Here is a 22,294-nt window from a genome sequence, read left to right as displayed (position 1 = left end):
AATGACATAGACAAGTTCATGTAATCACAGGAATCAAGCCTGACCTGAGGTGTCTTTCTTCTTTTTAACTTATTTCTTACAGATTTGCCCATTTGTTATAAGGTTAAATTCAAATCAATAGGTTTGATCTTTAAAGGCCAACTCAAATGGCCTTTTAAAAAAATCAAACTGGGCTGAGTATTGTTGCTATTTGGATGATAGATCACCCAGGAAATCCTAGGGCTATGAACTATATTGGAAAGTTTTGTAAAAAGCCTGGGGGTTGGGGGGAAGCAGTGCTCAACTACTTGCATAAAGGTAAAGGTTCCCCCGCACATGCGTGCTAGTCGTTTCCGACTCTAGGGGCCAGTGCTCATCTCCGTTTCAAAGCCGAAGAGCCAGCGCTTGTCCGAGGACGTCTCTGTGGTCATGTGGCCGGCATGACTAGATGCCAAAGGCGCACGGAACGCTGTTACCTTCCCACCGTAGTGGTCCCTATTTTTCTACTTGCATTTTTACGTGCTTTCGAACTGCTAGGTTGGCGGAAGCTGGGACGAGTAACAGGCGCTCACTCTGTTACACGGCACTCGGGATTTGACCCGCCAAACTGCCGACCTTCTGATCGACAAGCTCAGCGTCCTAACCCACTGAGCCACCACGTCCCTTACTACTTGCATATTGTGGCTAATAAACTACATGGATAGAAGGCATTGAGTTTAGGTAGGGGTCCAAGTTGTTTCACAATCAACTTCCCAACTTGCCACATAAACTGATCCAGGAACTAGGACTGACTTCTTGGACCTTTCTGATCTGCTGCTGCTAAATGGACAGCTTTTCTGGAACAGCATCCCTGGAAGTGTTTGCTACCTTCCTTGCTGCTTTTCTAATTATTTTAGAGAAAATTCTGGATGACATATTCAAAGAAGGCTTTAATACTGCTTTTGCCTGCTTCTCTATATATCATTATTTCATTTTGCTAGTTGTCATGACTCTACATTTCTTTAATAAATATTCCAGTTAGTTATGTTAAACATTCAGGACAGCTAGGGAGATTTCTAGCTGGACAATAGGCATACATTTCTGGATAATTTTAGGACAGTTAACTGATCATGAAGAAAAGTATAGCATTCAAATACTTTTTTAAAAATCAATCTTGTATCTGCCTTTGAAAAACAATAGATTTGCGTATCCGTTCTACATAAATACATCTTTCCTATCTTTTTATGTTAAGGAAGTGTCATAAATTACAACAAAAATTACATTCAGAATAAATTGTTTAGGGTTAATTAGAAAAAAATATGGTAAGAATGCAGTTCTAGTTCCTTGTTTCTGATGACTAGAGGATCTAGGTAGGATTTAGCTGTTTTCAGGGTAGAAAGAAGAAGCTCCCTGCATTGGAGGGCCCTCTTGTGCCTAGGTGCTTGAAATACACAGAACAAGGAATGTTATGGGTAATCAATACACTGAAGTGAGTTTGGCTGTCCTCTTCCCCCTCCTGCCTATGGTGACTGAATGTGACTCAGCTAAGATACTGAATCTTTTGCTTGTCTTCCCCAACCCAGTACTCTCCAGATACAGTGTGGATACACTCCCAATATTTTAAATGCCATATGAGGATAAAGCATACGGTCTGCCAAAATGAAAAATTTGAGAAACATATTCTCAGTATTTTTTGTGCATATCTTTGCAAGGTTCGCTTTATGCTATACGTTAGCAAGAAGGTTCTAGTAACCTAAAACTTAGTGGAAATAAAAGCCCCACTGTACAAACTCTGTATTGTGCTTCGAGTTACTATTAATGTAGATTACATGGTCGTATTATATCTGAAACGTTCTGAAACTGCTATGTGTATTTCTAAGTTTTCCTTTTACTAAAGATGGCACTTCAAAATTTTATCAAGTTATTTTTCATGACCAAAGATGTTAGTATGCAATTATGAAAAGCAAAAACCGAAATGCATTGGGCAATTCTTACTGGATCAAGTTGGTTTAAAAAATGAGAGTTGCTATTGTCGAGAACTTGGAATAACAGTGGAATTCCACCCACCCCCCATTAATTTGGTAGGCTGTACGGTATGCCGTTACAGCGTGCATAGAGGTCTTCATTTCATAATGATTAGCAAATTCAGTTAGCTGACCAGTTGTCTTTTGAGTGAGGAATATAGTTTATCAAACTGAATGTGGACATTTGATTAGGGAGGCCAAACTTAAGATCCAGTTCAATTATGAATGCAACTGTGGACTGTGACGTCAATACAATCTTAATCTTGGCTCTTAAATGGAAATAGAGCTGACTTAATACAGTAAGTATCAGAACACCTCTCTCATCACAGTGCCAGCAGTGGCTCTTGTGTCCTCAGTTGATCCAACAGTTGTTTCCCTTGACTTCACCAAATCAGAATCAGTCTGGGTGGGGAAGTTTTGCAGACTTCCATGAAAACACCAGGAAGTAGACAATGCATCGTATGGCAGTGAGTCTGACAATATGCACGACACGCCTTGTTACAAATAATGGAAAGTGGCATCTTCAGCAATATCTATGTATGTTTCAATTTTAAATAAATAAAGAGCATGTTGTTTTTAGCATTTTTTAAAATGCAAAATAGGACTTTTCTTCACTTACGGTACCTGAATAAAGTTATTGAGGCTATTAAACTCTAACTTTCCACATCCTTTTCCACACTGTTTTCAACAAGGTAAAAAGGGATTTATGCCTATGTTTTAAAAAAATCAATACGATTTTTTGCTTTCCAATATTTTATGTTATTTTATTTTGTTGAGGTATCTTGCAGAATGAAAGGTCAAAGCCCCCAACACTCACGAAATTCCATGGATGATCTTGGCCTTCTCTTTTTATTTCCTCACAAAACTTTGTTTTAAGGTCAGAATGGAAAAGCCTTCCAAGTATATGTCAATACAGTTTTTTCTTCAATGCCTTTTGAATATATGCTTTGGATAGATTAATACAGTGAGTAGTGGTAAAGAGAGCAAAAAAGGCTTCATTATAAACTAGAGACAAGAGGGCAGACTGCAATCAACTGCTAGCCAGTGGTTTTGTCATTATTATGGTTTCCATCAGGTCAGCCAGATATTTAGACTGGATTTGTTATTTTTATCCAATTTTTATGTTGGAATAAATAATCCTATCTTTCAGATAAAACACATAGCCATGTTTTAAGTTCCTCAAATGTTGTGGACATGGTGAAATATGTTTAACTTGAAGAGAAGAATACAACAAGAATTTGATAACACTCTTCTAATATTTCAGAGATTATCACTTAGAAGGCAGCAAATATTTGACTCGGTTGCCATTAAAAAGGTATATTTTTAGTTGCATATTAGAAACAAATTTATTGTATTAAACTAGGTAAAAATGAAACAAATGACTTAGAGATTGATGGTTAGAAATTGGGCAACCTAAATAGATGCTCTTGTTCTGAATATTTTGGCATTGTACGAAAATTTCAACTAGATGCTTTACAAGTATTTGACTATTTATGGAGCATAGATGTATTCTACATAGAATATTTACTATTCAGTTAGGCATTTCAACCAATCACCCTAAATGCACACAATGAGTTCAGATCACATTGGGAATCTTTTTCATCCTTTCCACTTTGTAACCACAACATAACAGAGAAAATATATAACATAGGCAATAATTTGGCTACAAAATCGCTTGCAAATTTTTGACAAGACAAATTTTTGTTGTTTGCCCATCATATATTATAAGTTTAAAAGTCAGAAGAAACCACATACTGACAAGCATGTGTATGTGAATATTTGTAAAGCTTGGCATATGCTACACCAAATAAAAAGGTCCCCAAACAACGTTTATGTCAATTAATCTCTAGAAAATAGCCAGTTTAGTAACATACAGTAGTCTTTAAGGCAATTATACTTAGGAACTAGATTGGAGATAGATCAAAGCAAAACTGTAAGCTTACATAAAGGCTATAGTCCTTCAAAGTGAACTCTCAAAATATTTTATAAGAACAATACTAACAATCACTAGGAGAGTAAAAATAATCAATTTCCTGTCATTAGAAGAGTAAAATTCCTGAGAAAGTAGGCAGAATTGATTCCCGGAATTCAATAATGAGCTATTGGTTGCTCCACTTTCAATAGAAATGTTTATTTTTCCAGGACAGAGAAGATAGACATCATGAGCATCTTAGTTCCATATCATTAATCACCATTTGCTAGACTGAATTTGTAGAAATGCTATGCTTCAACTTTCAAAAATCCAAAGGCAGCAAAAGCAGTGGCCCTTCATTTTTCCTAGCATGTGTCATGCCCAAGATACAGCCTAAAAACAGGGAGTCAGTCATCTAGGATGACTTTGGATTCAATGTAATGGGTGTATCTGCACCTGCTGCCTGGTCAGCTGCTATACAGCTCTCTTCTGTGTTGGGTATAGAAGAAATGCCAAGTGTAACAGAATTGTATTTATTTCGAATACAGAAGAAACCATATTTTAAGTCAGAAAGTGGCTTGCAGAATTTGCATGACCAATGGCATGCCATTATCATATACTTTTTAAGAATATTCACTGCCAAATGGGCAGCATGCACCATACTTGTTCCTGCCTACAGCATCAATTTACAAAGTATTGTTCCATATTTGCACAAATGTCAGATCAACTGGTATAAAATGGTAACATTGATTTTTATTAATTGAGGACCTTGGACAAATCTTTGCAAAGGTAGCAAGTAATCTGTAAGATTCAGAAGAAAGAATCAAAGATATAAACAAGATGAAAGACAAACATATCTAACTACATTTGTAGGTTCAGTGTTTCAGAAAAAAAATATAGAACTCCTTGAAATGAGTGATTATGTAAACACACTATTAGCTAGAAGCTGTTAGTCTAAATATGGACTAATTTGTTGATAGAAGCACATATAATGATTGACTAGCAGAGAAACTCATTCTAAAAGGATAGTCAATCAGTTTTTTGTTTATAGTAACCCTTTTCTTCTTTAAAAAAAAAGACACTGCAGGGCCAGTAGGAAACTACATATTGTAGTTTCAATGCCAAAATGCCGCAGGATTTCCTAAAAACTATTATTGTGGTGAAGAAATATCAGTAATAAAAATTCAGGAAGAAAATGAACTTTACAAAAAATACAAAGGACGCCTGCTTAATATGAAGGTCCCACACCTAACAAAGCACCAATATTAGTAATATTAAGATTTCTTCTCCCTTTGCTGATAAAAGAAGATGTGGAAATAAGGGAAAGTCCAAGACCAAACAAAATCTGATATAATAGATTTAATTCAACAGAGAAAATACTCATCCTTCCATACTCTGGCATCCCCCACCTTCCTAAAAGTTATTCCGTCCCCCCCATTTAAGTTTAAGTCTATGGAAAAAGAGTTTTAAGGATTGGGCGGTGGAAATAGATTGAAAATAGCTGATATTCTCAAGAGCAAGTTGTTTCTAATCAAAAAGATGGAGGAAAGGAAAAGGTTGATTTATTATACTACTCTTAATTTCTGACAATCGTCCTCTACCTAACAGAGATGCTAAACGCTTCCTTAAGAATTTCTCATACCAACTTGGATGATTAGGGTGGTTCATGTCACCATCAAATGTCCCAAAGATGCTTTCTCAAGAGGCAACTGGACTTCCTTGTTTTTCTTTGAAGATGAAGATGAAGCTTCTTGGATGAGAAGCAAAATGTCTTCAAAGAAAAAGCAAGAAAGTCCAGTTGCCTCTTGAAAAACCACCTTTGGGACAGCCATGACCTGGATGACTGAAAATCTCCATAGACATAAGCCAGTAGTATGATGTTGCCAATTGCAGCCAAATGGGAGCTAAATTTGAGATATAAATCAGTATACATTAGTCGACTGATAGTCAATTCCAAAAATGAAGCATTAACAACTTCCATTACAGAGGATTTAAAGTTATGCTAAGTTATGAGACACAAAGATTCTGAACAATACCAGAATAGTTATAAAAAAAAAATCCATCTGCACTCTGTATGTTTCTCAGCCAAGCTTGGGCTGTCTTAAGTTCAGGTGAATGGAATTGGTTTGCATTCTCAAAAAAGTTCAGATGGTGAAATGTTTTAAAATAAAACAAAATTTCAAGCAGATTTTGAAACAGATGTCAAATTCTAGGGCACAACTCTAGAAAGCTACTTCTGGATGGTCAATATTTGTGTGCAATCTAGGGAATAGCAAAACCATCTCACATTGGCAAAGGATTATCCTTTGTGGCTCAAAATGAACAATGAGGACTTTCTCTTATTTCAATTTGTTTAAAAAAAAAACCTTTCCCATATTTGCCATGCAAGTCTGAACGAAACACCTGTGTGCAAACAGTATCTTAAGTTGTAATCAATTATATTTAATGAAAGCAAAAATATGTTTAGAATATGTATACTCTATAATACAAAATGAGAAATGTTACACACTTCTTCCTGCCTTCAAATGTAAAAGGTAAAAAAAAAAGTTTTTTTTATTTTATTTTGCTGCTCAGCTAAGTGGCAGGTTACTGTTTCTACATATACCATATTATAGCTACAAAGTAGACATATTTTCTCCTTAAGGCACTTAGGTATCCCAAGTTGTGTGGTTCTAATTATTTGGTTTTCTCTATGTTCTTACTCAACTCTACTGGCTTCATTTTTTTTAAAAAGACATATTGTAAAGACATATTGCCATACATCCTAAGATAGGTGTCTGATGTGAAAATGCACAGTAGCGTATGCTTATAAAAATCCAAATAAAGAAGAGTTTTGTTGTAACTAGGATCAGTCTGTGTATCTATGACCACAAGAGAACCAATGATTGCAGCTGGAGAAAGGCCTCCCATTTCAGTCACAAAGGGAAGCCAATATGACTGCTGAACAGTAGCAAAAATGGCAGAGAAGACATATTTTCTGCACGGAGGTACAATGGGATGCATGTTCTTGATCTGGGAAGGGGGGGAAGAAGGCTTCAATGGGGTGGGGTTCCCTTACTGCTTATCAACAGCCCCTTGTTCAGCAGAACTTTCCTTGTTGGTGGTCTGTGCATGCCACGGGGTTTCTTTAAAAACAAACCAGCAATTTCCAGCCCAGAGTATAAAGTTGACAAAACCAAACAGCTGAGAAAGAAAAGGAGAAGTGCATAGTTAATACAAAGCGGCTACTGGTGAACACTGAGCACTTATATAAAGTCAGTTCAGTACTTTTTAATGCCCTCTTGCTCCGTTTTTCACAATGATTAAGGAACAGAAAAACAACAGTCTTCTGCTGGTTTACACAGGTTCACGTGCAGTAGCATTACTTTCTCGTACTTATGTTTGTGAGATCCAAAGTCACAGAGGAACATAATTTTGAAATTGGCGTACCCATTGTGAAATTATACTACCGTGACTGGATATTATGTATTTGTTTGCTCTCTGTCCACTGAACAATCAAGTCAGTAGTACTGTAACCTAAGTAGAAGATAATGCTCAAGAAAGAGGAGCTGCTAATACTCCTCAATTTCAATAATAATGATTGTATTCAGTAGAACATAAACCCCACCCAGTTTGGGGCCAGGGTATGCTTCCATGTGAACCTTACAATAAGCAGGGAAACAGACCTCTCTCTTTTTCTCCTGCCTTGGAGGATAGTAGTTAATCTTAAATCCTTCCCAAGGAATACGGTATACATATTCGGGAGGATGTTAAAAACATACCTCTTCCAAGTAACATTTTTACTGTTGTTTTCATTAGGCATGTTTGTACTGATGGCTAAGGTTCTACAAGCAATTTCGATTGCCTGAGTTTTATTTTAAACACACTACTGTTTTTCAGTATTTCCTTTTAAAAGTTAAAAGACCATGTTTTAAACTCTAGTATTTTAGATATACGTTCTCACATTTGTATGCTTATGCTGTTCTTTATTCTTCTTTAATCACTGTGATTTGCCTTTCTCTTTATTAGCAGCTGCTTGTTGAGCAAACTGAAAGGGAAGTTTCTGTTTATAAACAGAACAGTGTTTGCTCACCCTCTTTCATGACGTAATTTCAGAGTTACTGCAGAATAGGTCTTAACACACTACCCCTGTAGGTGGTCAGATTGGTTTTGATTTAGTGCAGACATGTCAAACACAAGGCCCGGGGGCCGGATCCGGCCCGCGAAGTGGTTTCATGCGAAGCCATCCTGGAAACAGTGAGGGAACGGTCCCCACTGCCTTGGCCCTGGCCCAGAGACCCTCCTTCTGCCAGAGACCCTCAGATCTGTCCCACTCCTGCCCAGGCCCCCATAGGTACCCTTGATGCGAACGATGTACAGCTGGCCACGCCCACCCAGTAGGCCATACGCACTCTAGCCACGCCCACCCAGTAGGCCACGCCCACCCTGGCCACGCCCACCCGGCCCCCTGAGGGCAACCACAATGCTGATGCGGCCCTCAATGAAATTGAGTTTGACACCCCTGATTTAGTGAAAGAAATGGAATGGCACCATATTTGACCATAGTGCAGCTAAAGTCCCCATCCCCTCCCAGCCACTCACTACAACATTACTTCCAGGCAACTCTTACCACAGAGATGTTGGCCAAACCCATAGAAGGAGTGGCCCCAGCATTGCACACTGCGTTTTTGAACTGACACACTGGCATGGCTGCAATAAGGCTGGAAGGCCGCGTTGCTCCTTTCACGTCTGATAGACCTTTGCCCCAAGCTGAAAATGCCACTAGCCAAAAGAAAGTAAATGAAACAGACACACAGAAGTCCTGAATGAAGGGGAAAAAGAAAGAGAGAGAAAGAGTGAGTCACGGTTAGTATACTTCATGACAGTAGCTCCATTCTGCTACATCCTTTCATCCAAAATATTCATGCCCAAATGAGGAGCAGACCATTTATTTTAATCCAGGCAGCTTTTTATGTCACATTATTTGTAGGCTAACAATGTCCACTCCTCTCCATAGTAGGCAAGGTACACATGCTGCACCTAGTCCTAGTCATTATATAGTTTACTGCTGCCTCAGCCGTTATTGGTTTATAAGCCAACTGTGGCTTATTCAACAAATCATGAATAAGCAAATCCAGGCTAAGTACCTCACATGAATCAGGTGATAATACTGTTGCATAGGTTGATTCTTCTTGTGCTACTGCTCCAAGGTCAAGAAAAATACAAAACAGAGAGGGCAGGACTTCCCAACTGGATTCAGGTAGTCCTCACTTAGCAACCACAATTGGGACTGGAATCTCAGACATTGAGTGAAGCAGTTGTTAAGCAAGTCATCCCATGACCTGAAGACCTGGTTTTGTCTGGGGACCAAATGGGGGAGTTTGACACTGGAAGTGACTGCTAGATTGATGGCACCTCCCTCCCCCTTGCTCTCTGTTTTCCACCCATCCATCTTTTTGGTTATCATATTAATGTTTTATTCTTGTTGCGTTCCGTTGTCATTATTTATTTCATTGTTCTACTATTTTAGGTCTATTCCTTCTGCATTCCTTTCCTTTTCTCCCTTTTTATTATTGTAAGCTGCCTCGAGTAGCCCCATGGCGAGACAGGCGGCAAACGCTTTAACAAATAAATAAATAAAAGGACTGCTTCATTCAACAACTTTGGCACTCCCAGTTGTGGTAATTAAGCAATCTTGTGGTTATTAAGTGGACAAAGTCCTAGTTAAGGAGCCTGGGTTACCTTGGGGTTGGGGAAGACCCTGGGAGATCCACTGTAGGCTCTGCACAAGTATGTCTTCACTCAGGAGCTGAAGATTCCCCCCTATTGAAATCCAAGCAGGATTTTCAGCCTCTGAGCAGAGAGATACTCATATGCAGACAGCACTGAGCCTCCTAGGCCCTTTCCTCACCTTCCTGAGGGATCCACGCCCCTTGCCTTATGGTGCTTCCTCTCCAGTCAGGACTTGAAATCCTGCTTGGATTTTGGCTCCCTCTTGTCTTTGAGGGCTAGCTGAAAGAGCTCCCTGCTAAAGGATTTCAGCTCCATGCAAGCAGGCATGAAGGATTTCAGCTCCATGCATGCAAGCTCTTTTAGCTAGCTCCCAGAGGAGAGAGGGAGTTCTTTTAGCAGGCGGCAGCATCTTGCAACCTTTCCTGCTTCTTCCCCATTGAAGATTGCAAATGGTGATCACATTATTGCATAGCACTTGGCAACTGGTTGTAAATGTGAACAGCTTGCCAAGCAATCAGACTGCAATTATATGATCCTCTGTGTGTGTGTGTGTGTGTGTGTGATGTTTTGCAATGAGGCCAATGTTAATTTGAACCCTGGTTAAACAAGGACTACTTGTAAATATACAAGTGGAGCCTTGTACACTTTTTCTCAGATTTCATATTCAGAAATGATCAAGTTTTTAATGGAGTGTGGGAAGAATCCAGAGAAAGAAATATTTGGGGGAATATTAAAAAGGCAGAATATATTTCTCTAAAGGAATGACGGATAGGATCTTTTAAAAAGGCAGAAACTTCTCCCCCCCCAGCCAGAAAATGCAGCAGAAAGTAGCTTTTAGAAATGAAGGTGTAAGGTTGGAGCCTGGAAGCTAGAAGCTGATGAGATTAGGAAGGCAAAGACCCCTAAAATCTATATACCCCACCCAAAGTCTAAAAGACATGACCTTTGGGGACATAATAGGATTAAGTATCCACCAATACCAAATGGGCACACTCAGACTCAGGTCAAAGTACATAACACAGGAAATACAAAGCCTCAAACAGGAATAGGAAACAACCTCAAAAGCCCAAGAAGGTATAAAAAACCACCACTCCCAGCAACCCGTGGTCAGCTTTCCCAAAGCCACGCTTCTGTCTGGCTTTGCTCTTCAATAAACTCCAACCTTATTTCTAAAGCAGTCTCCATTTTGTTTATTCCCAGCTTGGACTGGACCCTGATGAAGATTTTTCTTTCAACAGGAGTTTACTTTGTGTTTGTATAGAACTGGTTCTGTGATGCAGGACTTGAACTCTAAAGAGCTGAAAACCAAACTTGAGATCTTACCGCAAAAGGTAGCTTCTTATTCTCCTTATAGAGGGAGTGAAATCGTAGATATACTGCAAGAGCTGCCATAGTATATAGAAAACTAAAAACACCCAAAGTCACGAAGAATTCAGCTGGTGCAGAAAAGTCTCCCATGAGATGCAGCACTCTTTTAGCAGTTGATCCTTCAATACAATCTGGCATATCAAATGGGATTTTATACAACCTGGTCAAATTGAAAACAAAAGCAAGAGAAACAGCTTAAATGTAATTTGAGTACTTAGCACAGAAGAGTTAGGCTACAGGATATCTCTAACATCTAGAGATCTGAATGGAGGAAAATATATTTGCTTCATTCCCACCTTTATTAAAATGTATTTTGCAGGTTTTAAACATTTTTCTTACGAGACAAAAATGAAAAGTCCTGAACCGCAAACTTTTTCAAAACAGCTGTCTGAAAGAAACTTCTGAACAATGGTTTGGCTCCAGATTTTATGAGACTGCCTCATGTCCTATCCAATTCTGTTTATTGTACACCCATCTAGGACTTTATGCTAAATCAACCTTTCTTGCCAATAACCACACTAATAAAATCCTTTGGCAGATTCTCTCAAACCCCACCACCAATTTTAATAAATGAGAATTAAAAAGTAGCTAAGCCTTCTTTGAAAAAGATTATCAGAATTAATGAGTTAAAGAGAAGTTACTTTAAAATTTTCAATTTATGTAAGGGGAAACCCTTTTGGAGTAAGCAATGTTATGTAAAGTGTAAAAAAAGATTTTTAAAAAGTAAAAAGGTATCAGTTAAGAAAAAAAAATAAAGCTAAATCTACTTTCTCAATGCATCTTTATAACTTTCTGTACTTGCAAACTCTCCTTGTTTCCAACACATCCATGTATCACATCATGGATTGCCTTATTGTATTTCCATATTATTTTTTGCATTACTCTTATTGAGCATGCATCTTGGAAAAATTATAAAGGAGAAGCATTTGTTTGAGATGTTTCTGTTACAAACCATAATTTATGGGTTTGCTGTAATGGTAGTTTAACAATTGACAGTGCATGTGCAGAATTTCTTGCAATGAAAATACATCTATGAGAAAAGAGGTTTATATCCTTGGCAACCGTGCCTAACATAATTCTGAATTAAGAGACAAAAGGGCCTCAAAGGATGGGGAGGGAGGAACCTATTCCACCTAAAATGTTTTTCAACCCATATACAATTCATTAAGATACTGTATTTTGTTTTGGACTGTCACTGCCAGTACCACAACAGCCCTTCCAATTTGTTCCCCTTCTTGTCAAAGGCATTTTAAAATACTTCACAGACATGCCTCTATTTATAGCTATCAGATGTTGGCAGGGAGCAAAAGATGCACACAGATATAACCATGTTAGATCTTTCATGCACTGATTTCATTCCAACTTAGATCTTGTTTCTGTTTATCCAAAAGCCTTGTGAGGGCATCTGTAATGTACAAAGTTTTCATTGTGCTGATTTGTGCTCCAGGAAAATATAATCTTTTATCTGATCTGGCATACCAAAAAGAAGTCAAGGGTATTATCCACACTCCAGTGCTGCCTCTTGTTTTTGGCAAGGGCACGGATCACCAAGGCCACCAAGTCTAATCACTAAGATTTATATAAAGAACTGCTGATATTTTTTTACTGGTTTATATACCCCTCAATAAATGACAGCTGTATTGGGTCAGCTGTTGCTTTTAAGTTTGTAACAAAAAAAATATTCCTTTTCCTCTTGAAGCAAATCAGAGTTCTCAAAATGCTTTTATTGTATTTTTGGCTGCACAGCACTTTCCTACACAGCTGGTAACCTGCTGTAACAAAGCTCACCTGGAAGTGAGAGGAAAGAAAAAATGGAAACAACAGTTCAGAAGTGTTGTACCATAATTATTATTGTAATTTAATTCAGATGATACAACTCTTGCTACACACTCTGATTTGCCAGGGTTAATCCACAGAGTACCAACTGACATCTGCTAAACTCCTCAATGAAAATTGCCCTCGGGAAGTCTCAAAGTTTTAGACTATATTATTTTTATCCAGCTCTCCCCCACATATCATATGTGAAATAGAATTTAATATATTTGAACCACAGTGGGGGGCGGGGAGGAAAGGAATCAAACTACTCCCAAAACCACATGCTGAGATACAAGTGCAAGGCAGCTGGGACCTCCACCTGCCATTCTTGGAGATGATGCCGATCTGGAAACAAGGTACCCAGCTGGAAACAGAATTCTCACCTCATCTGGTTGTCTCTAACCAAGCTATTTCAGACATGGGCCCTTTATAGATGCATGGGTGGAGGCTGATGGTAATGCTTGTCTGAATATGTCTGTAATGAGGATAAACTCCTATTGGAGATGCTGATATTTTGGAAGAAGGGAGGGTTTGTTTCTAGCTGTCAGAACTGAACAGGTACATCCCCAAACAAAATAACAGATGGTATACTTCTAGAGATAAGGCCCCCGAAAATAATACATTTGAGTTAACCTCTTCACCTACAAAGTTTTCTGAAGATCACAGTATTTTCTCCCACTGCAGGTCAATGCATTTTCTAATTCACTGTTAGTGTTGTGTAACAAGAATTTTCTCACATGGGAATGTCCCTTTTAAGCCTTGAATTTAAAACATTTATCTCCAGAAGGTGGTAGCACATGTTTGAACCTGGAAGCTAAGCAAAATTAGGCCTAATGCATACTTGGATAAATACTACTACTACTACTACTACTACTACTACTAGAGCCTTGGTGGAGCAGTGGGCTAATGCCTCCTTAAGTAACACCAGCTGCCTGCAATTAGTGCAGGTTCGCATCCCACCAGGCTCAAGGCTGACTCAGCCTTCCATCCTTCCGAGGTAGGTAAAATGAGGACCCAGATTGTTGGGGGCAATTAAGCTGACTTTGTAATAATGCCGCTTGGGGTGTGTGTGTGAAAGCCCTAATAAGCAGGCATATACATAGAATGAAGGCTACTGCTAAGCTTGTAAGCCGCCCTGAGTCTTCGAAGAAGGGCGGGATATAAATGGAATTTAAAAAAAAATACTAATAATAAATACTACTACTACTACTACTACTACTACTACTAATAATAATAATAATAATAATAATAATAATAATGTTAGAAGGGACCTTTGAGGTCTTCTAGTCCAACCCCCTGCTCAGGCAGGAAACCCTATACCATTTCAGACGAACGGTTGTCCAGTCTCTTCTTAAAAACTTCCAGTTTGGGAGCATTCACAACTTCTGGAGGCAAGTTGTTCCACTGATTAATTGTTCTAACTGTCAGGAAATTTTCCCTTAGCTCTAGGTTGCTTTTCTCCTTGATTAGTTTCCATCCATTGCTTCTTGTTCTACCTTCAGGTACTTTGGAGAATGGCTTGACTCCCTCTTGTTTGTGGCAACCATTGAGATATTGGAACACTGCTATCATTTCACCCCTAGTCCTCTTCATTAAACTAGACATACCCAATTCCAGCAGCCGTTCTTTATGTTTTAGCCTCCAGTCCCCTAATCATCTTTGTTGCTTTTCTCTGTACTCTTTCTAGAGTCTCAATATCTTTTTATATCGTGGTAACCAAAACTGGATGCAGTATTCCAAGTGTGGCCTTACCAAGGCACTGTAAAGTGGTACTAACAGTCCACGTGATTTTCATTCTATCCATCTGTTAATGCAGCCTAGCACTGTGTTGGATTTTTTTGGCAGCTGCAGCACACTGCTGGCTCATATCCACTAGGACTCCAAGATCCCTCTCACAGTTACCACTATTGAGCAAGGTACCACCTACACTGTACCTGTGCATTTGGTTTTTCTTGCCTAAATGTAGAACCTTACTTTTTTTACTATTGAATTTCATTTTGTTAGATAGTGCCCAATGTTCAAGTCTGCCAAGATCCTTCTGTATCTTAAGCCTGTCTTCTGGAGTATTGGCTATTCCTGCCACCTTGGTGTCATCTGCAAATTTGATATGAGTTCCCCATCTATCCCCTCGTCCAAATCATTGATGAAGATGTTGAAGACCACTGCGCCCAGAATAGAGCCCTGGGGCATCCCACTACTCACTTCCCTCCATGTAGATGCAAGTTCCATTCAGGACCACATACTGAGTACGGCCGGTCAGCCAGCTACGAATCCATTTGGAGGTGATGCTGTCTAACCCACATTTTTCTATCTTATCAAGTAGTAGGTTGTGGTCTATTTTATCAAATGCCTTACTGAAGTCCAAATAAATTATATCCACAGCATTTGTCTGATCCACTAGTTTTGTCACCATAAAGGACTACCAGAGCTTCCCAGGGCTATAGGCTAGACTGGGAAATTAAAATAAAACAACATTTTATTTTAACAAATTAAAATAAAACAAATTAGAAAGTTACCAATTGCAAAATTCTTCTATTGTTGTTGCTAAGAAAACTGCATGGTCATAGCCATGTAATAAATCAATCATTTTAATGCATGGTCATAGCCATGAAGTCACCAGAACAAGTTTGATTTGAAGATAGACTTAATCTTTACAGTCTACATGGTTGGGAATAGATTTATTATTTGAATAGGAAAGAAAGAAAGAAAGAAAGAAAGAAAGAAAGAAAGAAAGAAAGAAAGAAAGAAAGAAAGAAAGAAAGAAAGAAAAAAAAAGGGAGAGAGGTATGGCACAGCTTTCTCCCATCCATCCCATTGTGAAATCAAAGAACAAAAATAACTTCTTAACTATAACTTCTGTTCAACGGTCTACAGGGCTTACATAGCTTTATGCAGGCTAAGGAATCAGAAAGACTGACTCCTCCTTTGTCCAAAGTATTGCTTTTAGGAAAGAATTTGCCTTTGAATTTACAAAAAAATAATCCAATATATGGAATGTAGCTTATTTATAGTATACAAGTCACTGAATCGCTTTTTCAATCATCAAAGATCCAATAGCCACTTGGTTGACCACTGTGTCTGAACGATGGGTCAGAAGTGGTTTCTGTTGTGGCATGCATACACAAGTTCAGGGGTAGGCAACTTTGGCTCAGGAATTCTAGGAGTCATAAAAGAGCCAAGGTTGCCTACCGCTGCACTAGTTCCTAAGATGAATTATATTTTTCTGCACAAATAGTCTCCAAATCTCTGAACAATTGAAAAAAAAGAAAAGGGATTCAGAGCTCTATAAAATCTGCTCTGTGCAATCAAGGCACAATTGGCCTTGGTTCCTGAGTAGTAATACTCTATGCTGCATGACAAGTCACTTTAAAAACACAAAAAGAATTCTCAGAAGTGATCTGAAAAATTGGAGGGATTTTAAAAAAAACAAACTCAAAAGGAAAAAAAAAATTAGCATATCCAAGATAAAATGCTCAAGTGAGTTTTCTGGATGTAACACCCTGCAGAGCAATTTCCAGTTATCCTCGTAGTAATGACACCACTCTTTCACGGCTTAATTCGATTTATTTTGAATCAGTAGTTAAAGAGATTTAAGGCAATTCCAGAGGAATAGTTTGAAAAATAGCCTGCAATGCTGAGCAATTATAGTTAAAGAATTACTTGTCACTGAAAAAGTTTTAAGGACATCTTCATAAAAAAACAACAACCCAACCCTAAGAATTATAATTTAACCATTTCCCCTTTATCAGAGGCTATTACCAACAGTGTTTAATTTTACATTATATCTTCAGTCAGCTTTTCATTTACCTGAAAGGATATCCAAACTGCACAGTAATAGCAGTTGTCTCCTTAGGGGCCTTGGTGCATTTCACAGTAGCCCCTGTTTCTGCACTGAAAGAACCACAGGCTCCAAAGGCAAAAATGGCAAAGAGCTGAAGAAAAAGGGGAGAGGAGTTTAAGATTAAACCTGCTAACCATCAAAAGGGGGGAAAGAACCTCTCTAAACAAGACAACATATTTAGCTTTACCAACTCCTGTGAATAATCCCAAGACCCCAGAAATTGCAGACAACCACCAAGGTTTAAAATGGCCCAAAAGTGTTTTTTAATAAACCACATCAATCAGTAATGCACATCAACCATTGAAGAAACAATTTGCAAGCAATACACAAATCTGATCATTTCTTTAAAAAGCTGCGTATTTTCTCGGATATGTTAAAAAAAAATCACGAAAGAAAGAAAAGAAATAGCTTGCTGGAAGCCAAAATACTCAATTTCTATCAGAGAATAAACATCAATTTTTTTTTTGAAAAAAAGCAAGATGCCTTGCTATTTTGCCGGATAGTAAACAATATTAGAATCCTTAGATTTAACAAATAGCTTTAAAAAAATGCATCTCTCACTGAAATAATTCCATCAGCTTCAATAGAAAGCTAAATGGTTGGCTAAAGTCTGACCCCAAATATGGGACAAACAACAATTATGGCACATATATGAAAAATATTTTGTTTCAATATCAATTGCCCGGAGCTACATAAAATCAATCCCCACCCAAAAAGTGAAATCCACATTATAAGAACGTGCTCGAAGCTGATAGACTTATTCATATTTAACAGATCATTCCATTCAGAGATATGCCGGACATCAGCAAAGTTCAGCAAAAGCTGTAGAAAAAGTCAAGACTAATAGTATATAAAAGCAGATGCTAGCTTTGGAAGAGACCAAAATTAAATTTCAGTCTGCTCTTGCTGTGTATAGACTTCACTTATGATCCTATTAGCATTGCCTAGCTTATCTCCCTCTGCATAGGCAAGAGAAAATATGAAGTTTCAACTCAGGAAAATTGTCGGTTTTGATTTGAACCATACAATAACGAAGCATCAATATCAAGAAAAGCTAAATTAAGAGGATTTTTCAAGCACCATGGTAGAGCAGATAAAAGTGAATGGGGGGCGGGGGGGGAAATGCCAGTTGAACGAAAACTGTTTCATTTACACATTACGCTCAACTCTCTCACACATACAGTATGCACATCTACCAATATGGGTCATGCAAAGAACTGATAAGACATCCTCGGTAAGTTCAACTTCATAACAAGACAGCTATGGGAAAAGAGCCTAAATCAGACATTGGTCCCTGGTTTGGAAGACCCCTAGGATGAGACTAACATCCACCCAAAAGAGCCTTGGTGGAGCAGTGGGCTAATGCCTCCTTAAGTAACACCAGCTGCCTGCAATTAGTGCAGGTTCGAGTCCCATCAGGCTCAAGGTTGACTCAGCCTTCCATCCTTCCGAGGTAGGTAAAATGAGGACCCAGATTGTTGGGGGCAATTAAGCTGACTTTGTAATAATGCTGCTTGGGGGGGGTGTGTGAAAGCCCTAATAAGCAGGCATATACTTAGAATGAAGGTTATTGCTAAGCACATTGATTTGTGCTTTAAATTGTAAGCCGCCCTGAGTCTTCGGAGAAGGGCGGGATATAAATGGGATTTAAATAAATAAATAAATAAATAAATAAATAAACAAACAAACTAAGCAAAATTCAACTATTCAGTTATTATGATGAATGCTTCACAGTACTCCTATGGGTTTCCGTAAGCTCAGCTAGGAAAATTGATGAAAGCTAGCAGATGTGCTGCTTAAATACCATTATGACTGAAGAACTTCAGAATTAGTTGTGTCTGTATAAGTGCAGGGAAAAGGGAGTGATACAAGAAAAAATGGTAAAAGAAAGGAGTAAAAGAAAGGCTTTGTCAGGATGTTTAGCATTTAAATGGAACTAAAAGTAATAGCTGGAACAAAATTATAATATAAACAGCTCAGAAAAAAGCTACTGTACTCTTACAGCAACCGAACTTTTATATCTGTCAGGCTCTCATTTGTTCCTGTCCTAATAAACCAGGTATAGATAGTCCTCGACTTACAGCCACAATTGAACTCAATATTTTTGTTGCTAAGTGAAGCAGTTGTTAAGTGAGTTTGGGTCGTGTCATGACTTTTCTTGTCACGGGTGTCAAGTGAATCACTGGGGTTGTTAAGTTGGTAACACAGTTAGTAAGCGAATCTGGCTTCCTCATTGACTTCGCTTGGCAGGAGGTTGCAAAAGGTGATTGCATGACCTCCCAGGACCCTGCAACCATCCTAAATACGAGTCATTGGTGGCAAGCGTGGAAAACGGTCAGAAGTCACTTTTCCCAGTGCTGTTGTAACTCTGAATGGTCACTAAACAAATTGTTGTAAGTTGAGGACTACCTGTGTCTTGATTTAATAAAATGTATCCAGAAATGTTTACTGGCAGCCAATACCGACTTTGCTTTCATGAGCTCCAGTAAATTGCAGTCTATCTGCAATTCCAGATTTCGCCTAACAGCTAATGGTGGCACTAGAGTCCTCAACACTACTTGTGCACCAGGGGGAAAAATCAAGCTCCAGCTCTGAGCAGTAATGAGTTGCCCTAAAGAAACTGTTGAAGGGATGACTTCTATGAATTTAGAGTCAGCTTTATATTTTCTATAGACAAAAGGGACTAGACTGGAAAAGTACCACATAGATACCGGGGTTCTCAAGATGTGAAAGATATAATTGAGAGTAAGCTTCTGTATAGAAAAGGAAATGCTGTACTCAGAAAGTACAGGTAATCCTCGACTTACAACAGTTTGTTTAGTGAACGGGCAAAGTTACAACAGAACTGAAAAATGTGACTTATGACCGTTTTTCAGAGTTGCAACCTTTGTAGTAGCATCCCCCAGAATCATGTGATCAAAATTCAGATGCTTGGCAACTGGTTCATATTTATGGCCTTTGGTATGTCCCAAGATCATGGGTTCCCCTTTTACAACCTTCTGACAAGCAAAATCAATGGAGACGCTCGCTTCATTGAACAACCGGGTTACTAACTTATCAACTGCAGTCATTCACTTAGTAACTGTGGCAAGAAAAGTCGTTAAATGGGGCAAAACTCACTTAACAAATGTCTCACTTAACAATAGAAATTTTGGGCTCAATGGTGCTCGTAAGTCGAGGAGTACCTGTACTATCTGTACCACTGCAGATAGTCTGTGCAGCCATATATTATGAAAAATATCTCAAGGCAAGAAAACATGAAAAATCTGGGTTTATCTCTTCAGTAGTTTAATACTTCTCTCGTAGTTAAGGCATTATCATTGAATAAAATGAACAGATCTGGTAGGACCAAGGAATCCTTTCAAGATACAGTCACTATGTGGCCAGTTCCCTATGACTTTTGCTAAGGAGATTTATCATTAGAACTTTCTTGCTTTTTGAAACATATGCTAATTTTAGCCTACGCTCTAAAATGGAAACTTCTTGAGATGATTGATGTAACTGTCCTATCACAAAGCTAAAAAGTGGAAAGAGATCTGATCGTGCTTAGTGAATCTAAAGATCTTGTCAGGCAGCAACACAGCATAATAAAAAAAATATAAAGTGTCAATTGTAGACTGTGAAAGAACCCTTTGCACACATTTGAAACAATGAAAGAAGACAACTACTGATATTGCATATCTAAGAAGAGCAATGTCTTCTTGTGCCAGTCGTCATTAGACATTAGAGCTACATTATTCTTACGATCCAATGCTTTAACCAGTCATTCAATGCACAAAATTGCCATGACCAGGATCTTCATATAGCAATGCAGATATTGCTGTCCTCAAGCCATGCATCATGCAAAGACAAGTCCTTGCGGTTACTAGGGGACCCACTTGCATTATCTTTAAAGTACTTAAGATGTGTTTTCACAGAAGTTTAAACTCATCCAAATCTGCTGCACACTTAAATAGAATGCTGTTAGGTCAAGTTTTTTTTTCCTCCTTACCACTCAGTTCCTCCCGGATTCTTTTCAGAGTCTGAACAAGTATTGAACATGCTTTGTGCAATTACACAAATTGGAATCATTAACCATATGTTTTTGACAAAATGTATTCATGTTTAAGTAGTACCACTATTGTCTAAAGATAGAACAAATGGCAGTAGAGCATGACAGTGCTATATATGAATGTTTATAATATAAAACAGGATATTATTTTTTAAAAAGGAAGTGGGTTTTCCTTCTTTCTTTTTAAAAAATAGAGAGTTGATTTGGGTCCTTTAAGGCTTATTCAGTCCCCCCCCCTTTAACTTTTGCTTAAAAATGGGTAGAAATCTGAAAATGTTCCTAGTGATCAAATTGAAATGCTCCTCTCCCGTGGGAACAGACACACAAAACTACAGCCCTGGAGTGGAGTCTCCTAGCGCTGGGTCTGTGCTGTGGACTAAATAAACCCAGAGTTTCTAATCTCCTCTTGGGAACGCTGAGAAGAGAGAGAATTTGTGAGCTCAGGGACAAGTTAAGGCGTGGTATGTGCAGAATCAGAGCTCCAAAAAGGTTAAGCCCGCCTGAGTGAAATGTGAGCGCAGCTCGCCACTGTACCCATACATACCCCAGTCCATAAATCCAGACTCCTTGCACATAGAAGGTCTGCCGGAGAAGGCACTCTCTCCAGCAAAACCGGCTCCTGCACACAGCCCAGGTCCAATTTCCCAGCCTGGTGTGGCCCCTTCCCTTGATGAAACTTCACCAAGGCCACAGTTTTAGCGCATTATCATTCTTCCCTTCCAGGTTCGGGACGGGGAGGAGGAGGAGGAGGAGGTGGGGGGGGGAAGGAGGCAAAAGCGGAAAAGTTGCACACGAAAGAGCAAACTTACCCACTCCAGCACCTTAATGAATCCCAGGGGCTCCTCCAGGCGGCCCCAACGTATCCCCCCAAACAGCTGGGCCTGGCAAGGAAAGCAAAAAAAGAGGAGAGGGGGGGGAGAAACAAGGGCAGGGATTTCAGGTCAGCCAGGAGGGAAAGCAAAAAAAAAAAAGGGGGAGGGAGACTTAGGAAAGGGGCGTCCGAAAGTGAGGGACAGTCAGAAAGAAAAAAGAAAGAAAGAAAGAAAGAACAAGGCGGGGAGAAAACGGCAAGCGAAGGAGCCCTACCACCAGGTTGGGAGACTCCTCGTCCGCCGCCTTTGCCTGGGCTCTGGATTCCGACATGCTCCGAGAAGAGCTGGTCGCCGGGTCGAGATCGGCTTCTTTGCCTCTCTGGCGAGTGGGCGGGGGAGTGATCCAGGCGAGGGAAGCCCCGGCTGGAGTTGGCGGCGTAGGCGGCGGCGGCGGCTGCTGCTCCCTCCTCCGCGGACCTGCGGCGAAAAAAAGCCCCGTCGGAACTCCTGTCAAACTCGCCGAGAGAGAGAGTGAGAGAGAGAGAGAGAGAGAGGGAGGGAGGGAGCGCGTTGCGCGACAGCAGGCGGCGGGGCTCGCCTCCCGCGCGGGCTGGGCTGCCGGCTGAAGCCGCTGAGGGCGGCGCTCCTTGCCGGCGGCCCCGCCTTCGTTCGAAGGGGCGGACGAGCCGAGGCGCCCGGCGGCTTCTCTGCTCTCCGCGGCAGAAAGCAAGGTCGCGCCTCGCTCGGTCGCTCTTCAGCGGCGGGTAGGTCAAGGTGTAAGTAATTGGGACCGCGGTGGTT

At 39.6% G+C, this 22,294-nt stretch overlaps 1 protein-coding gene across 2 annotated transcripts; it reads right to left on the bottom strand.

Moving 5' to 3' along the window:
• Positions 1-3,651: 3,651 nt before the first annotated feature.
• SYPL2 (synaptophysin like 2) lies at positions 3,652-22,002 on the bottom strand. Of its 2 annotated transcripts, XM_083357812.1 has the most exons (6): positions 21,768-21,970; positions 21,491-21,562; positions 16,597-16,721; positions 10,930-11,134; positions 8,504-8,695; positions 3,652-7,077 (listed from the first exon to the last, which is right to left on the bottom strand). In XM_083357812.1, the coding sequence occupies exons 1-6, from the start codon at positions 21,822-21,824 to the stop codon at positions 6,949-6,951; spliced, it is 780 nt and encodes a 259-aa protein (XP_083213938.1). In that variant the 5' UTR covers positions 21,825-21,970; the 3' UTR covers positions 3,652-6,948. The 2 variants fall into 2 exon arrangements, with proteins under 2 accessions (XP_083213938.1, XP_083213939.1); XM_083357813.1 differs by lacking the exon at positions 21,491-21,562 and having other exon boundaries at positions 21,768-22,002.
• Positions 22,003-22,294: the final 292 nt, after the last annotated feature.

Source organism: Vipera ursinii, assembly GCF_947247035.1.
Source record: "Vipera ursinii genome assembly, chromosome: 3".
NCBI classification, from domain to species: domain Eukaryota; kingdom Metazoa; phylum Chordata; class Lepidosauria; order Squamata; family Viperidae; genus Vipera; species Vipera ursinii.
This window is presented reverse-complemented; position numbering and strand designations above follow the sequence as displayed.

Excerpts from the sequence above, each read along its gene's own strand:
- SYPL2 (XM_083357812.1), bottom strand. The coding sequence starts at position 21,824 with ATGTCGGAATCCAGAGCCCAGGCAAAGGCGGCGGACGAGGAGTCTCCC. Across the intron at positions 21,563-21,767 it reads AGGAGTCTCCCAACCTGGTG|GCCCAGCTGTTTGGGGGGAT; the intron begins GTAGGGCTCCTT and ends TTTCCTTGCCAG. Across the intron at positions 11,135-16,596 it reads CAGTTTGGATATCCTTTCAG|GTTGTATAAAATCCCATTTG; the intron begins GTAAATGAAAAG and ends CAATTTGACCAG.